This window comes from Salvelinus fontinalis, chromosome 13 (assembly GCF_029448725.1).
Source record: "Salvelinus fontinalis isolate EN_2023a chromosome 13, ASM2944872v1, whole genome shotgun sequence".
In the NCBI taxonomy this organism is placed as follows: domain Eukaryota; kingdom Metazoa; phylum Chordata; class Actinopteri; order Salmoniformes; family Salmonidae; genus Salvelinus; species Salvelinus fontinalis.
This window is the reverse complement of record NC_074677.1, coordinates 27737534-27755427: the sequence shown is the minus strand read 5'-3', so window position 1 is coordinate 27755427 and position 17894 is coordinate 27737534. Positions and strand designations below refer to the sequence as shown.

Genomic DNA, 17894 nt, shown 5'->3' with positions numbered 1-17894 from the left:
TCATTCACCTCCTCACAGGCCTCAGTCCCTGTACTCTACTGTACGTCACCAGTGTGTCTGTCATCACTGTGTATGAGTGGACAGAGCCTGTTGGTCCTAGACACCTGGGTATTCCACAGCGATAGGGAAGGCAGGAGACAGTTGGAGTAGAATTCAGACTAAGATGAGAAGTAATCCAGTTGAAGACAGAGGAAGATGAAGATGGAAGAAGAGAGACAGATGCTGTAGCAGTTATCCCTTGCAGGCTACATAGATACGGAAAACAAGTGGCTCCAAGGAGCCAGTTGGAGTGGATGGAGATTGGAACAAGTGCCTGACTCAGTGAGGATCTCTGAACAAGACAACACACTGTCTCTCCTCTCCACCTGCAAACCCAAAGAATCTCCCTGAAACAATATCTGTTTTTGTCTAGAAGCAACAGGATATTTTCACTATTGGAGAAAGTCTCTGTGTTCATTCCATCTTAACATACTGAACTGAATCCATGTTCCTTCCTCCATCATTAATGAGCTTGGTGCAGTGCTTCTACTACTGCCTGCTTTGTCCACAGAGTCATTACCACACTAACAACTCTCCCTCTTCTTTATATGTCTCTTTCTCTCTGTCTCTTTGATTTGATTCATGGTTGTGCATCCATTTGTCTTGTCGTCCGTCTCTCCATTCATCCATCCATCCGTTCGTTTTATTCCTCCGGTGTCTCCCTCTGTTCTTTGGATCCTCTCTTGAGCGTCTCTTCTTCTATTCTGTCCTCACTATTGGGTTTCTATGGGACCATACCCATTCTCCCACAACCCTTCACTTCTCACCGGGGATCCTCCTGGGCCTTGCCTCGTTTTATCTTGACTTTCTCCTTCCTGTCTTCCTTCTACTCTCCCCTGTCTCTCTTTTCTCTGTGTCCCTCTATCACTCTCTCGCTCTCTCGTCTTTCCCTGTCCTCCCCGCGTCTGTATCTATGTGTGTGTGTGTGTCACCACCCTGGGCCCTGTCTCTTGTCAGGCCGTTTGGACAGCCCGTTACCAGGCCGTTTGGACAGCCCGTTTTTGAAGCAGCAGCACAGTCCCAGCGAGCCCAGTCCGCCCCCCCTCCGCACCCCACCTCACGCGAGGCTGCAGTCCACTGCACCCGGTAGGTACTGGACAGGAGGAGGAGCAGGGAGGCCTCCCCCACCCACCCTCACATTACCACAGTAGAGGACACACCCCCTGTCACCCCAAATCATCCCCTGAAGCTGCTGTAACAAACTCAGCCCCCTCTCCTGCACCATACCCCCCCCCCCCCCCCCCACACTAGCTCAGAGCACAACTGTGGCTACCTATTGTTAGCTAACCCGGGCTTGACGTGCTCTATTTTATTTTGAGTCCTTGTAGAGCCTGAATTAGATATCTCTATGGTAAAGTAGACCAGATTGGTACTGTCTGTAGGAGATGGGTGGCTGTACAGTGTGCTAAAAGCACTTCCGGTGTGATGACAGATCCTGTGTCTCAGTCAGTCAGCACTCTCCTGGTTTGGCCTCTCTCTCTACACTCCCACTCTTTTTTTTATTTTTTATTTTTTAAATTGTATCCCCTTTTCTCCCCAATTTTCGTGGTATCTAGTAATTACTATCTTGTCTCATCGCTACAACTCCCGTACGGGCTCGGGAGAGACGAAGGTCGAAAGCCATGCGTCCTCCGAGGCACAACCCAACCAAGCCGCACTGCTTCTTTAACACAGCGCGCCTCCAACCCGGAAGCCAGCCGCACCAATGTGTCGGAGGAAACACCGTGCACCTGGCCCCCTTGGTTAGCGCGCACTGCGCCCAGCCCGCCACAGGAGTCGCTGGAGCGCGATGAGACAAGGAAATCCCTACCGGTCAAACCCTCCCTAACCCGGACGACGCTAGCCCAATTGTGCGTCGCCCCACGGACCTCCCGGTCGCGGCCGGCTGCGACAGAGCCTGGGGGCGAACCCAGAGACTCTGGTGGCGCAGTTAGCACTGCGATGCAGTGCCCTAGACCACTACGCCACCCGGGAGGCCTTACACTCCCACTCTGATGCAGTTTGCTTTTAGTTGTCTTGCTGATGATGGCAGCTTATATCAAAGAGTGGCGTTGATCATGACCCTTAGTTCTGCCTACTACTTAGTGCCTCTTTTATCTCCTTTTACAAATTCATCTGTGTACTAACTACCCTAACTTACTAACACACTATCTTGTCAACCGCCTTCAGTCTTCCACACGCCAATGATGTTAACTCCATGATCCCTCTCGGTCACCATATGTATCAGGGTTGTGGAGATGAGGGTAGGATGGTTAGGGGAAATGTCATAGTGAACCCTATAGGGCAGGTTTTCACCTGGAGGAGAGAAGGAGAATAATAGAAACCTGCATAGGTTCCATGCTCCATTATTTGTTTAGCCAATCTTACTTCGTATCCACCTTTACCCCATCTACCCATCTGCACCGTTTCTCCGTCCGCACACACACCTTGCGTAGCTTCTGACGAACGACCTGTGAGTGTGTGTGCCGCCGTTATCGAGCTGCCCGTGATCTCAGGAACTGTGTTATGGGCCCTGTGTGTCCATACAGTAAATGGATGTTACCCCTAACCTATGTAGGGTATTGTACTAAAAATGTTACTGTAACTGTACTGGTTCTTTCCTAATGTTGTGTCTGTGTCTGTGTAAGGGTGGCCAACCAGTTCCAGCTAGTTCTAACCAGCTCCTACTAGATCCAACCAGGTCCTAGTAGTTCCATCCATCAGCTAAGTCATGAAATTAGTTTAAATTCAAATTGATTCCTATACCACCATCATGACCTTTCACCTCGGTGTATTGACCCCTTAAATTGAAACTGTTTATAAATTGTTCAGCGTTGATGAGGACAGGGGGAAATATTCTATCCTCCTCTATTCTCTTTAGTATTTAAAGACCCCTCGATTAGAAAGGAAATGGCAAGTCCACCCAAGCAAGATGCTGCTGTCAATATATATAATGAGCAGTCACGTAGGGTCATTCATCTCTATGTCCTGTTGTTTCCAGTCACAGTGATGTTGGTCATTATCGTTGGTTTGCTTGTTCATGCCTTGGCTCTTAGTAATTACTAGAGCATGTTCTGTTATTGTGTTTGTAGTTCCTGGTCCTAATTGAATTGAATTGAAGGGAATTGTGTTTGGTGAATCAGCCTGTATGTAACAGTCCTGACCTGTTTTATGTTGTTTTTTATGTGTTTATGGTCAGGGCATGTGTTTTGGGTGGGCAGTCTATGTTATCTGTTTCTATGTTGGTTTCGGTTTGCCTGGTATGGCTCTTGATTAGAGGCAGGTGGTTTGCATTTTCCTCTAATCAAGAGTCATATTTAGGTAGGGCATTATCACTGTGTGTTTGTGGGTGATTGTCTCCTGTGATGTCTTCGTGTCGTTATCGATGTATATTCACAAACGGGACTGTTTGGCTGTTCGTTTTGTTTCGATGTCGTCTGTTGCCTGTTCGTGAGTTTACGTTTCAGTTATGTAAGTTTATGTTCAGGTTTTCGTTCTACGTCGTTTTGTTATTTTGTAGTTTGAAAGTGTTTTGTTTAGTTTTCGTGTTGCCATCTGCATCGTTGTAATTTATAATAAAGATGGCATATTTCCCAGACTCCGCATTTTGGTCAGAAGATCCTTCTCTCCTCACCTCATCTGAGGATGAGGAGAGCGACAGCTCTTACAGAATCACCCACCAAAATACAGAGACCAAGCGGTATGGGAATGCTCGTCGGAGCAATAAGAATTTCTGGACTTGGGAGGAGATATTGGACGGTAGAGGACCTTGGGCTCAACCAGGGGAATATCGCCGTCCTAAGGAGGAGAAGAGGGCAGCCACAGCCCAGGAGCGCTGGTATGAGGAGGCAGCGCGACGACGCGGTTGGGAGCCCGTGAGTAAGACCCAAAAATTTCTTGGGGGGGGGCACACGAGGAGTGTGGTAAAGCCGGGTAGGATACCCGAGCCAACTCCCCGTGCTTACCGTGGAGGTAGAAGGCGTCGTACTGGTAAGACACCGTGTTATGCGGTAAAGCGCACGGTGTCCCCAGTACGCGTGCTTAGCCCAGTGCGGGCTATTCCACCTTGCCGCACTGGGAGGGCTAGGTTGGGCATCGAGCCGGGTGCCATGAAGCCGGCCCAACGTAGCTGGTCTCCAGTACGTCTCCTCGGGCCGGTGTACATGGCACCAGCCTTACAGGTGGTGTCCCCGGTTCGCCTGCATAGCCCAGTGCGGGCTATTCCACCTCGCCGCACTGGCAGGGCTACGGGGTTCATTCAACCTGGTAGGGTTGGGGAGGCTCGGTGCTCAAGAGCACGTGTCCTCCTTCACGGTCCGGTATATCCGGTGCCACCTCCATGTACCAGTCCTCCGGTGGCAGCCCCCCGTACCAGGCTGTCTCTCCGGGTTCTCTCTCCTGCTGTTTCCTCCTCTCCAGCGCAGCCGGTGCCTAGACCACGCACCAGGCTGTCTCTCCTTCTCCTCCCTACAGAGCTATCTGTCTCCCCAGCGCCATCTGAGCCATCCGTCTCCCCAGCGCCATCTGAGCCATCCGTCTCCCCAGCGCCATCTGAGCCATCCGTCTCCCCAGCGCCATCTGAGCCATCCGTCTCTCCAGCGCCATCTGAGCCATCCGTCTCCCCAGCGCCGTCTGAGCCATCCGTCTGCCATGAGCCTGCAAAGCCGCCCGTCTGCCATGAGCCTGCAAAGCCGCCCGTCTGCCATGAGCCTACAGAGCCATCCGCCAGACAGGAGCCGCTAGAGCCGTCAGCCAGACAGGAGCCGCTAGAGCCGTCAGCCAGACAGGATCTGCCAGAGCCGCCAACCAGACAGGATCTGCCAGAGCCGCCAACCAGACAGGATCTGCCAGAGCCGCCAACCAGACAGGATCTGCCAGAGCCGCCAACCAGACAGGATCTGCCAGAGCCGCCAACCAGACAGGATCTGCCAGAGCCGCCAGCGAGCCATGAGCAGCCAGAGCCGTCAGAGAGCCATGAGCAGCCAGAGCCGTCAAAGAGCCATGAGCAGCCAGAGCCGTCAGAGAGCCATGAGCAGCCAGAGCCGTCAGTGAGCCATGAGCAGCCAGAGCCGTCAGTGAGCCATGAGCAGCCAGAGCCGTCAGAGCGCCATGAGCGTCGAGAGCCGTCAGCCTGCCATGAGCGTCGAGAGCCGTCAGCCTGCCATGAGCGTCGAGAGCCGTCAGCCTGCCATGAGCGTCGAGAGCCGTCAGCCTGCCATGAGCGTAGAGAGCCGTCAGTCTGCCATGAGCGTCGAGAGCCGTCAGCCTGCATGGACCTGCCAGAGCCGTCCAAACAGGACCTGCCAGAGTCCTTCAGCTGGGATCTGCCCCTTGTCCCGGTGCTGCCCCTTGTCCCGGTGTTGCCCCTTGTCCCGGTGCTGCCCCTTGTCCCGGTGCTGCCCCTTGTCCCGGTGCTGCCCCTTGTCCCGGTGCTGCCCCTTGTCCCGGTGCTGCCCCTTGTCCCGGTGCTGCCCCTTGTCCCGGTGCTGCCCCTTGTCCCGGTGCTGCCCCTTGTCCCGGTGCTGCCCCTTGTCCCGGTGCTGCCCCTTGTTCTAGTGCTGCCCCTTGTCCCGGTGCTACCCCTTGTCCCGGTGCTGCCCCTTGTCCCGGTGCTAGCTGTTTATTTAGGGGAGGGTAGTGTTAGGGTGGTCATTAGAGGGGGTAGACAGAAGAGGGGAGTGACTATGGTGGTATGGGGACAGCGTCCTGAGCCGGAACCACCACCGTGGTCAACTGCCCACCCGGACCCTCCCCTGGACTTTGTGCTTGTGCGCCCGGCGTGCGCATCTTGAGGGGGGGGTACTGTAACAGTCCTGACCTGTTTTATGTTGTTTTTTATGTGTTTATGGTCAGGGCATGTGTTTTGGGTGGGCAGTCTATGTTATCTGTTTCTATGTTGGTTTCGGTTTGCCTGGTATGGCTCTTGATTAGAGGCAGGTGGTTTGCATTTTCCTCTAATCAAGAGTCATATTTAGGTAGGGCATTATCACTGTGTGTTTGTGGGTGATTGTCTCCTGTGATGTCTTCGTGTCGTTATCGATGTATATTCACAAACGGGACTGTTTGGCTGTTCGTTTTGTTTCGATGTCGTCTGTTGCCTGTTCGTGAGTTTACGTTTCAGTTATGTAAGTTTATGTTCAGGTTTTCGTTCTACGTCGTTTTGTTATTTTGTAGTTTGAAAGTGTTTTGTTTAGTTTTCGTGTTGCCATCTGCATCGTTGTAATTTATAATAAAGATGGCATATTTCCCAGACTCCGCATTTTGGTCAGAAGATCCTTCTCTCCTCACCTCATCTGAGGATGAGGAGAGCGACAGCTCTTACACTGTATAATGTGTTTGCTGGGGTTTATTTGTAGAGTGGATATTCATTGTTTCTCATCCAGATGTGTCCTCATTCTTTGCAAAGTACGTACAGACAGCAGAGAATCCTCAGCTGCCTCCAGAACTTTTATTGGACTTTACACACACCCAAAATGTATACTGAGGCAGGATTAAATCAGTCAAGACATATAAACAGAAGGAATCCTGCACTGAATATTGCTGCACCCAAAAGTGAATTCGCTGTTTAAATCCAGACAAACAGCATCACCGTGAAGATCTTTATCAGAGTGTAGTATTGCTTGAGGTGCTGAAGATTCCCCGAACCACAAATCACAGATCAGATTAATTTACCATTCCTAACCATAATCATTGGATATCTGATCCTGTATCAGTGGTTAGGGGCAAGTTCTAGCTACAGTACTTATTGAAGTCCATGTACTGTATTGTAGTGGAGAGCTGATATAGCCCATATGGAGTAACTGTTGCTGCAGCTCATGCATGGGATTGACACTACTGCTGCTACTGCTCTACTGTGTTACTTCTACACTATATATACAAAAGTATGTGGACACCCCTTCAAATTAGTGGATTCAACTATTTCAGCCACACCCATTGCTGACAGGTGTATAAAATCGAGCACACAGCCATGCAAACTCCAAAGACAAACATTGGCAGTAGAATGGCCTTACTGAAGAACTCAGTGACTTTCAACGTTGCACTGTCATAGGATGCCACCTGTCCAACAAGTCAGTTTGTCAAATTTCTGCCCTGCTAGAGCTGCCCCGGTCAACTGTAAGTGCAGTCATTGTGAAGTGGAAATGTCTAGGAGCAAGTGGTAGACCACACAAGCTCACAGAACAGGACCGCCAATTGCTGAAGCGCGCATTGCATAAAAATCACCTGTCTTCGGTCACAACACTCACTACCGAGTACCAAACTGCCTCTGGAAGCAACGTCAGCACAAAAACTGTTCGTCGGGAGCTTCATGAAATGGGTTTCCATGGCCGTGCAGCCACACACAAGACTAAGATCACCATGCGCAGTCCCAACAGTCTGCTGGAGTGGTGAAAAGCTCGCCGCCGTTGGACTCTGGAGCAGTGGAAACGCGTTCTCTGGAGAGATGAATCACACTTCACCATCTGGCAGTCCGACTTTGTGGCAACAGTTTGGGGAAGGCCCTTTCCTGTTTCAGCATGACAACGCCCCCTTGCACAAAGTGAGGTCCATACAGAAATGGTTTGTTGAGATCGGTGTGGTAGAACTTGACTGGCCTCCACAGAGCCCTGACCTCAACCCCATCAAACACCTTTGGGATGAATTGGAACGCAGACTGCGAGCCAGGCCTAATTGCCAAACATCAGTGCCTGACCTCACTAATGTTCTTGTGGCTTAATGGAAGCAAGTCCCCACAGACATTGTTCCAATATCTAGTGGAAAGCCTTCCCAGAAGAGTGGAAGCTGTTATAGCAGCAAAAGGGGGACCAACTCCATATTAATGCCCATGATTTTGGAATGAGATGTTCGACGAGCACGTGTCCACATACTTTTGGTCATGTAGTGTATTTGCTGAAATGCCTGATGGAAAGGACCCACGCTTCACCATCACCAGTGATGTTACGTCACATGATCTCATCCCCAGCTACATTTGAGCTTTAGCAGAAATACTCTGTTACAGTTGCTGTTGCACCATTCACGTCAATCCTGAAAACAAATAACCACGCCATTGTCATCAGTGTGAAATTGAATGTAGTGTTCAGGCTAGCCTGACTGCTGATTGTGACCAATGGTGTTATTTTAATTGTGTTCATGTGATTTTGTGGTGGCATTTTGTCTGTGTTTGGTAACATTTTGAATGTGTTGATGATTTGATTGTTGGGTGGTACAGTATTTTCATTCTGTTAGTGATTTAATTGTTTGGTGCCATTTTGATTGGGATTGATAGGATTGTGATGTTATGATGGTGATGGTTTGAAGTTGTTATGGTGTGCACTTTCTGATATTCCTCCAGATGGCGATGATGAAGGGAGCTTAGATCACAGTATGGGAACGTCCTCAACGCCAATCCCCAAAATAGTCACCACACCCATCCAGGAGGCGGAGGATGACAGCCGGAATGAGTGGGGTAAGATTAGGCAGAGTTGGGTAATACTGGGGTAAGCCTGAGGGTCTTATGAGGACTTAAATCCTTGAATTCTGTTTGATTATGTTGCTATAGGCTACTTTGTACATGGCTAATGTTAGCATTGAAAGTCATTGAGAGCACTTACTCTGTTGGATATCATTCATCCCAGACAAACAAAGACAGCGGGCACACATTCACAAGCATTTTTATTTTGTCTTAATATTAACAACATTTGAAATATACATTTTGATAGACCAAAGTATCAGCTATTACACCATGTAAAGGAACAACATCCTACTGAGTCAGGTTTGAAGTCCTCCTTGCTCGTACACGCTTTTTCAGTTCTGCCCACAAATGTTCTATGGGATTGAGGTCAGGGCTTTGTGATGGCCACTCCAATGACTTTGTTGTCATGAAGTCATTGTCCATCTGGAAGACCCATTTGTGACCAAGCTTTAACTTCCTGACTGATGTCTTGAGATGTTGCTTCAATATATCCACATCATTTTCCTGCCTCATGATGCCATCTATTTTGTGAAGTGCACCAGTTCCTCCTGCAGCAAAGCACCCCCACAACATGATGCTGCCATTCCCGTCCTTCACGGTTGGGATGGTGTTCTTGTCGCGCTCTTCATAATGAATGGACCAAGGCGCAGCGTGCGTAGAGTTCCACATATTTTAATAAATCGAAACTCGCCAAACAAGCACAAACGAAACGTGACCTTCTGGGCTGCTCACAGGCAGCTACACAAACACAAGATCCCACAAAGCACAAAGGGTAAATGGCTGCCTAAATATGATCCCCAATCAGAGACAACGATAAACAGCTGCCTCTGATTGGGAAACATACCTGGCCAACATAGATGATTAAACACCTAGATAACCCACCCTAGTCATTGTCACGCTCCAACCACCATAGAGAATAAACAGCTCTCTATGGTCAGGGCGTGACAGTTCTTCGGCTTGCATGCCTCCCTCTTTTCCCTCCAAACATAACGATGATCATTATGACCAAACAGTTATATTTTTGTTTCATCAGACCAAAGGACATTTCTCCAAAAAGCACGATCTTTGTCCCCATGTGCAGTTGTAAACCGTAGTCTGGCTTTTTTATGGCCGTTTTGAAGCGGTGGCTTCTTCCTTGCTGAGCGGCCTTTTAGGTTATTTCTATATAGGACTTGTTTTACTGTGGATATAGATACTTTTGTACTGTTGTTCTGGGATTGATTTGCACTTTTCACACCAAAGTACGTTCATCTCTATAGGAGACAGAACGCGTCTCCTTCCTGAGCGGTATGACGGCTGTGTGGTCCCATGGTGTTTATACTTACGTACTATTGTTTGTACAGATGAACATGCTACCTTCAGGCGTTTGGAAATTGCTCTCAAGGATGAACTAGACTTGTTGAGGTCTACAATTTCTTTTCTGAGGTCCTGGCTGATTTCTTTGGATTTTCCCATGATGTCAAGCATGATGAGTTTGAAGGTAGGCCTTGAAATACATCCACAGGTACACCTCCAATTGACTCAAATTATGTCAATTAGCCTATCAGAAGCTTCTAAAGCCATGACATCATTTTCCAAGCTGTTTAAAGGCACAGTCAACTTAGTGTATGCAAACTTTTGACCCACTGGAATTATGATACAGTGAATTATAACTGAAAGAATCTGTCTGTAAACAATTGCTGGAAAAAATGACTTGTGTCATGCACAAAGTAGATAACCTAACCGACTTGCCAAAACTATTGTTTGTCAACAAGAAATGTGTGGAGTGGTTGAAAAACTACTTTTAATGACTCCAACCTAAGTGTATGTACCACTTTAAGCCGTGCCCTCCACAGAGCTGGACTTTATGGAAGAGTGGTCAGAAAAAAAGCCATTGCTTAAAAAAAGAATAAACAAACATGTTTGGTGTTTGCCAAGAGCCAAGTGAGTGACTCCCCAAACATATGGAGGAAGGTACACTGGTCATATGAGACTAAAATTGAGCTTTTTGGCCATCATGTCTGGCGCAAACCCAACACCTTTCATCATCCCGAGAACACCATCCCAGTGAAGCATGGTTTTGGCTGCATCATGCTGTGGAGATGTTTTTCATCGGCAGGGACTGGGAAAGTGGTCAGAATTGAAGGAATGATGGATGGCGCTAAATACAGGGAAATACTTGAAGGAAAGCTGTTGTAGTCTTCCAGAGATTTGAGACTGGGACGGAGGTTCACCTTCCAGCAGGACAGTGACCCTAAGCATACTGCTAAAGCAACACTCGAGTGGTTTAAGGGGAAAACATTTAAATGTCTTGGAATGGCCTAGTCAAAGCTCAGACCTCAATCCAATTGAGAATCTGTGGTATACCTTAAAGATTGCTGTACACCAGCGGAACCCATCCAACTTGAATGAGCTGGAGCAGTTTTGCCTTGAAGAATGGGCAAAAATCCCAGTGGCTAGATGTGCCAAGCTAATAGAGACATATACCCCAAGATACATCAGCTGTAATTGCTGCAAAAGGTGGCTCTACAAAGTTTTTTTGTCTTATTTCTTGTTTGTTTCACAATAAAAAATATCTTGCATCTTCAAAGTGGTAGGCATGTTGTGTAAATCAAATGATACAACCCCCCCCCCCCCCCCCCCCCAAAAGAAATCGATTTTAATTCCAGGTTGTAAGGCAACAAAATAGGAAAAATGCCAAGGGGGTGCATACTTTCGCAAGCCACTGTTTACACAGTAGCAATTTAGTTTTTCCTCAGTTAATTTAGGACTCTAAAACAAAATTAAATGTAACATTTGGGGGCCTCCAAAGCTCATTGGTCCCCTGTCGTGCGTGGGCTGCGGCGGTGTGTGCTATGCCATTGACACGCATGCACACACACACAACCTGGGACTGTGTGTATTTTCCCAGGCCTAATTTGCCTTCATAGATTGCTGGGCTTCCCTTGCTCATGTCTCTAGTCCCCAGTGGCACTCTGGTACTGTGGACAGTGTTAAAGTACACCACCTGAACACCAATGAGTGTAACAGGAACACAACACAAGGGTATCACTGTGTAGGAGTCCATGTGGTGTTGTCTGAAGTTAAAGCTATGTTGTGGACCTAAGAGATCTTGGACTGTAGGTATACTGTAAGAGCATCAATAAACAGTGTGGTCTTTCTATTGCGGCAACGATGTGTAAGTGGAGTTCATAATCTGTGAACTGTGTGACTAGAATAACAGGGCATACTGATGATCTTTTGACTGTTTCGCTTTGTGTCCTATCAGGTCTTATTGATAACAAGTTTTGACTGTTATCAATAACAGTCCCCCTCCCTCTCTCTCTACCTTCCTCCCCTCCAGGTGAGCCCAAGCAACAGCCAGGCCCAGTCCAGGACTCCACCCACACCAAGCCCATTCAGAGCGTGGCACCCCAGACCCGCACAGACTCCAAACCCCCATCTTCTACCCCGGACGACTATGACCCTTTCTCCGGCTTCAGGCCCCTGCCTGCCCCCACCGCCGCAGACCCCCTGGTGGAGATATGGGACAGCAGCCCTGCAACCGGCATCGCCCCCTCTCAGGCCCCACACCCTGGAGGGCAACCCCAGCCCCTGCTGAGCTTTGACGAGATGGGGGATGTACCATTCTGCCCGGGGGGTCCTGAGGGGGTCGAGGAAGAGCCCTCCAGCCTAGTGGATGTGGCCGGGACCCACGATATGACCCTGAGCTACCAGCAAGCACTGCAGCACGCTTCAGATGATACTCAGCTGATGACCAACGGGGAGACCCTGCTCAAAGAAGGGACTCAGGTCAGGAGAGGAGCAGTAGTCATGTTATCTCATATTACAGTATATTGAGCAAAATTACTTGGCAGTACTTTACATGCATGGAGTTGCCCTTATACTTATGCCATTAAGTTGACGTTTTGCCAATACAGCAATACAGCATGTAATTTCTCAGCTGCACAACAACAAAGGTATGTTGTCTGCACTATCTGTATTGTATCATGCCTTATAAAATAATAAGTATTACATTATGTGCCACAAGATGGCAGTAAATGCATTCTACATCAGCACTAGTGGGTGCCACTGGTTACCTGGGAGAGAGAGGATGGAAGTTTGTTCTGTGTTCCTGATCTGGAACAAAGATGAACAACACATTAGCAGATAGTATAGTACTGAATGATCTATGGTACAAATTGAACCCAGATAACCTTGGCTGTACTGTACATGTAGCATTTGTTTGGACAGAGTGGCTCGGTGATATACAGTGCCTTCAGAAAGTATTCACACCCCTTGACCTTTTCCACATGTTGATGTCTTTAAAGACTGAATTTAAAATTGATCAAATTTAGATTTTTGTGATCTACACACAACACCCCATAATGTCAAATTGTAATTTTGTTTTTTGAAATGTTTACAAATTAATTAAAAATGAATGTCTTCAATCAATAAATATTAAACGCCTTTGTTATGGCAAGCTTAAATAAGTTCAGGAGTATAAATGTGCTTAACAAGTCATATACAAAGTTGCATGGAATCACTCTGTGTGCAATAATAGTGTTTAATATGATTTTTAAATGAGTACGCCATATTTGTGCCCTACACATACAAATAAAAGAAAAAATGTCACATGCGCCGAATAAAATAAAGTGTAGACCTTACAGTGAAATTCTTACTTACAAGCCCTTAACCAACAATGCAGTTCAAGAAATAGAGTTCATAAAATATTTAGTAGATATAGTAAAATAAATCAAATCAATCAAAAAGTAACACAATACATTTACATAACAATAACGAGGCTATGTACAGTGAGTACCGGAACCCAGTCAATGTGCGGGGGTGAATTATCTGTAAGGTCCCTCAGTCAAGCAGTGAATTTTAAGCAGAGATTCAACCACAAAGACCAGGGAGCTTTTCCAATGGTTCGCAAAGAGAAAGAGCACACATTGGATATCCCTTTGAGCATGGTGCCGTTAGTAATGGATGGTGTATCAATACATCCAGTCACTGCAAAGCTACAGGCGCCCTTCCCAACGCAGTTGCCGGAGAGGAAGGAAACCACTCAGGGATTTCACCATGAGGCTAATGGTGATTTTAAAACAGTTAGAGTTTAATGGCTGTGATAGGAGATAACTGGGGATGGATCAACAACATTGTAGTCACACTACAATACCAACATAAATAGAGTGAAAAGAAGGAAGCCTGTACATAATAAAAAATATTCCAAAACATGCATGCAGTTTGCAATGAGACACTAAAGTAATACTGCAAAAATGTGGCAAAGATTTTTAAAAAACAACACAATTATTGGATAAAAGGTGTTATGTTTGGGGCAAATCCAACACATCGCTGAGTACGCCTCTTCATATTTTTAAGCATGGGGATGGCTGCATCATGTTATGGGTATGCTCGTCATCGGCAAGGACTAGGGAGTTTTTTAGGATAAAAATAAACTGAATAGTGCTAAGCACAGGCAAAATACTAGAGGAAAACCTGTTTCAGTCTGCTTTCCAACAGATACTGGTAGACAAATTCAGCTTTCAGCAGGATAGTTTCCTTAAACACAAGGCCAAATATATACCGGAGTTTCTTACCAAGACGACATTGTATGTTCCCTTGTGGCTAAGTTACACTTTTGACTTAAATTGGCTTGAAAATCTATGGAAAGACTTGAAAATGGCTGTTTAGCAGTGATCAAAAACCAACTTGACAGAGCTTGAAGACATTTTTTAAGAATAATGTGCAAATATTGTACAATCCACGTGTGAAAAGCTCTTAGAGACTTACTCAGAAAGACTGTAATCAGCTGTAATCACTGCTAAAGGTGACTGTATTGACTCGGGGTTGAATACTTTTCAAATTAAGATATATTAGTATTTTTATTTTAATCAAAAGAATATATATATATATATATTCTACTTTGACATTAGAGTATTGTGTAGATTGTTGACTAAAAATGACAATTAAATAAATTGTAATCCCACTTTGTCACACAACAAAATGTGAAAAAAGTCTAAGGGTGTGATTACTTTCTGAAGGCACTGCAGCAGTAGCATAGTGTGTCTATATGTCTCCATGCATAGAAACAATACTGTTATCAACTAATGTTTCTGCCTGCCTGCCTTCCTGCCTGTCTGTCTGTGCAGGCGAACGAGGGTTACTTCAGCCAATCGCAGGAGGAGGAGAAATGCTCTGCTAAAATGACCCCAACATCAGTGTTTTATAACAAGCCACCAGGTGAGAGAAGGAGAGCAAGAGAGAGAGAGAGAAAGCGTGTCATGTCAGGATTAAACATCAAAATAACCTGTTTGCCTGAAAGCTGTGAGGATTATTCTGTTGGAAATACATCAATATTTGAAAAAGTAGTAACACTGTAAAATAAGGTACCATTTGTAAAGTGTTTGAATAGTTTATAATCACATCATTGAGGGTTATTTAATCATTTCTAAATGCATTATAAACCATTAATAAACACTTATATCGCTTTGGTCTAAATAGAGCAATTAACTGGTCAGTGCTTACCAAAAAGTGAGCCAATATTTACCTTCTGTTATTATCCGTTTACAAATGCACTTATAATATGCACCCTTGTGTATAATCATGCAACCTTATTTTCAATGGTTGCACAGTTAAACAATAGTTATTTTCTCCCTCTTGGGTGTGATGCATTAGTGCTCTCCAGGAACAGAAAAGGTTGGTTTTCAGACCAATGGTCAACATCGCACTATTTTGACCAATGCGTTATAACCCATTAATGAATGGTTTATAGTGCATTTACAAGTAATTTAATAACCATTAACGACATCATTATAAACTCTTTATAAACCCTTTACAAATGGTACCTTAACAATCACCAGCTTGGCTAATCATGTTGTTACTATTTTATTCAAGAACTGCTGTCACACTTATTTTTGAAGACAGTCTGACTTATGCTGCTGATTGTTATAGTATGTGGTTGTTTCTGCCCATTTATTTGACATATTGTAAGACACCCTAGATAAAAAGATTAAAGTTTGTGTGTGTGTTTGTTTTTTCAAACATTGACCAAGTGGATTTATGGATGTTTATCTATGCCCTGTGCGTGTGTACAGAGATTGACATCACATGCTGGGACACAGACCCTGTAATGGAAGACAGCGACTAGACCATGGCGAAGTAGTCCGGTCCGGCGGTGGAAAGCAGAAACAACGCATCATCAACAACCAAACAGACTTTTTTTTAAAGTAATAATAACAACAACAAGTCTTGCATAAAAAAAATCGGTATAATATTCTAGAAGGGGAAAAAACTGATGTTAGCCACATGAAAAGGTTTTTGAGTTATTGTTAAAGATGCTAATGCGTTAATAATGAGCTCTTGGTTTTGTGTTTTTTTCTTTTTCTTTGATTTCTCCTTTTTTTGCTATGCAGAGTAAATAGTGGGGAGTGGGGAATACTTTCTTGAGAATGTATGTGTCTTCTACAGCAGACTAAACACCCTGTACCAGACAGGTAGCCTATTAGAATGTATAGCAACCCTCCCCCTCCGTTCTCCCTCGTTCTGGGTAGCTACAGTAGTTGGGGATCAGAGAGGAGTGGTGCCTAGTGTAATCCTGTAGTCTTTGATGTTTCAGTTTGGCCATGGGGCAATGGGAGGGTGGGGGCAGATAAAGGCGTGGCGAACATCAGACTACAGGCTGGGATAGCAGTACCATTGTACTACCCCATAGTAAAACCCTGATACATTCAAGGGAGGTATAACGAAATACTTGTTTTGTGCTGTACCAAGTCACTTTGAAAAGGAATATCTATTGTAGTTTGTTATCGTTGTGTTGGTTGGCATCTCTCCCAGCAGAAAATCTGACATGGGGAAAATAAGTATGATTTTTCTACCTATTAGAAGTGTTCTATAAATTGACATTCAGGATCTTTGAATCATGGCAATAGCGGTAGTCTCTTGTTTTGTCTAGGCAATGACTGTATCTAGAGCACTCAGATGGGAATGAGGACGTTCATCACACATTGTGGCACTATGAACGGAACAGTGTGTCTTCTAGAGCTGCTGCAGTAGTCTCTGCTTTGTAACACTACACCTTCTTTGCAGTAAATGACACAAATGCACCCTTTTGCTTTCCATGTGTATTTATTTCCCTTGTCCTTCTTTTAAAATTATGTAGTTCACATGCACGTCCCTAGATGGCCTCAGCACCGTTTTGTATACTATTGTAATTCTATTGTTGGACTACCTCTGTGTTGTTTTTGCACAGATATCATTCTCTCACCCAGTTATCTCGTTTCTGATTTCACTGTTAACAGTCTAAATGAGAACCATTCCGGTGGATTAGTTTTGCCAGGTGCTCTTCTAAATGCTTTTGATCATCAAGCCTGGTTTTAAACGGTATTATTGCTCTAATGTTTAGAAACAGGTTCTAGCTTCTTGATGCATCCCTCTCCACATGGCTTATAGACCAGTCTTCCATTATTTCATCTACAGGAGGTTTCTTATCATTACTTTTCAAGGTTATAGTTTCATTCCTGAGATGCCACTCCTTAGATCTGATTCTATATTCTTACCCATAGATATAGAACACTTCTATAGCAGCTATATGTTGTTATAGCTATGTGCTCTTACCACAGAATTCTGAGTGGGAACCAACAAGCAATAAGAAAATTAACCAATCTAGTATTTTGTCCTGTAAATAGCGTTTGTTTTTTAGAAATACACAACTACAACTAATGAACGTCTAACACTTTGTCATTGTGGCCCTTATGATTATGACACTTTGAATTTAGGCTTGTTGTGGGATTGAATGAGATGTTTAAATAAAGTTTCTTTGAAGCGAAATGTGATTCCATATCCCTACCAGCCTTTTTCTGTATATGAGAATCAAAGAATGCTTAGTAAGAGCCGACCAACCTGCATCTTTAGCAATAACTGACACCCTTTCTACATGATTTCAATGTATACTTCTTCACCCTGATAACCTCCTGGGTAGTAATTATTATTCTCTCCCGATCACACTACTAGGAGACTACTACTACTACTCTACTACTACTACCCCTCTTTGCCCCAAAGCAAGGCTTAGCTGTTCCTTGTCTTATCTCTCTTTTCATTTAAAATATATTTTATTTATCTTCCCTCTTTTCCATCCGCTTCTCACACGCTCTGTTTTTTAAATAAGCACAAGATCTTTTGTGACATGCTAAGTGCTGATGTATGTTAATAAAAGACTTAAAAACCTCCAAATGATGACTTCAGAGTGTTTTTGATTTGACAGCTTTTTCTTTTGGCTGTATCACCCCAATCTAATGCATCCTTGAATACTTCAATAGTATGATGAAGTGCTAGCATCATAGAGTTAAATAGAACACTAAAATGAACATTGACATCCTGGCAACATGACTAAAATGACAGCCATCTTGGTCAGAGAATCTCATATCATTATATTGTAGGGTAGAAGTGCACTTTTTATATTGATCATATC

The 17894-nt window shown here is 45.2% G+C and overlaps 1 protein-coding gene across 1 annotated transcript in view; it reads left to right on the top strand.

Annotated features, from left to right (window-relative positions):
* Positions 1–17656, top strand: part of LOC129868344 (drebrin-like) — a gene marked incomplete in the record, with an annotated part of 130311 nt that extends 112655 nt beyond the window's left edge. Inside the window, 5 exon segments of the mRNA XM_055942243.1 lie at positions 997–1125; positions 8348–8461; positions 11790–12238; positions 14578–14668; positions 15523–17656. Of these exon segments, the coding sequence (XP_055798218.1) occupies positions 997–1125; positions 8348–8461; positions 11790–12238; positions 14578–14668; positions 15523–15575 (836 nt within the window).
* Between the last annotated feature and the right edge of the window lie 238 nt (positions 17657–17894).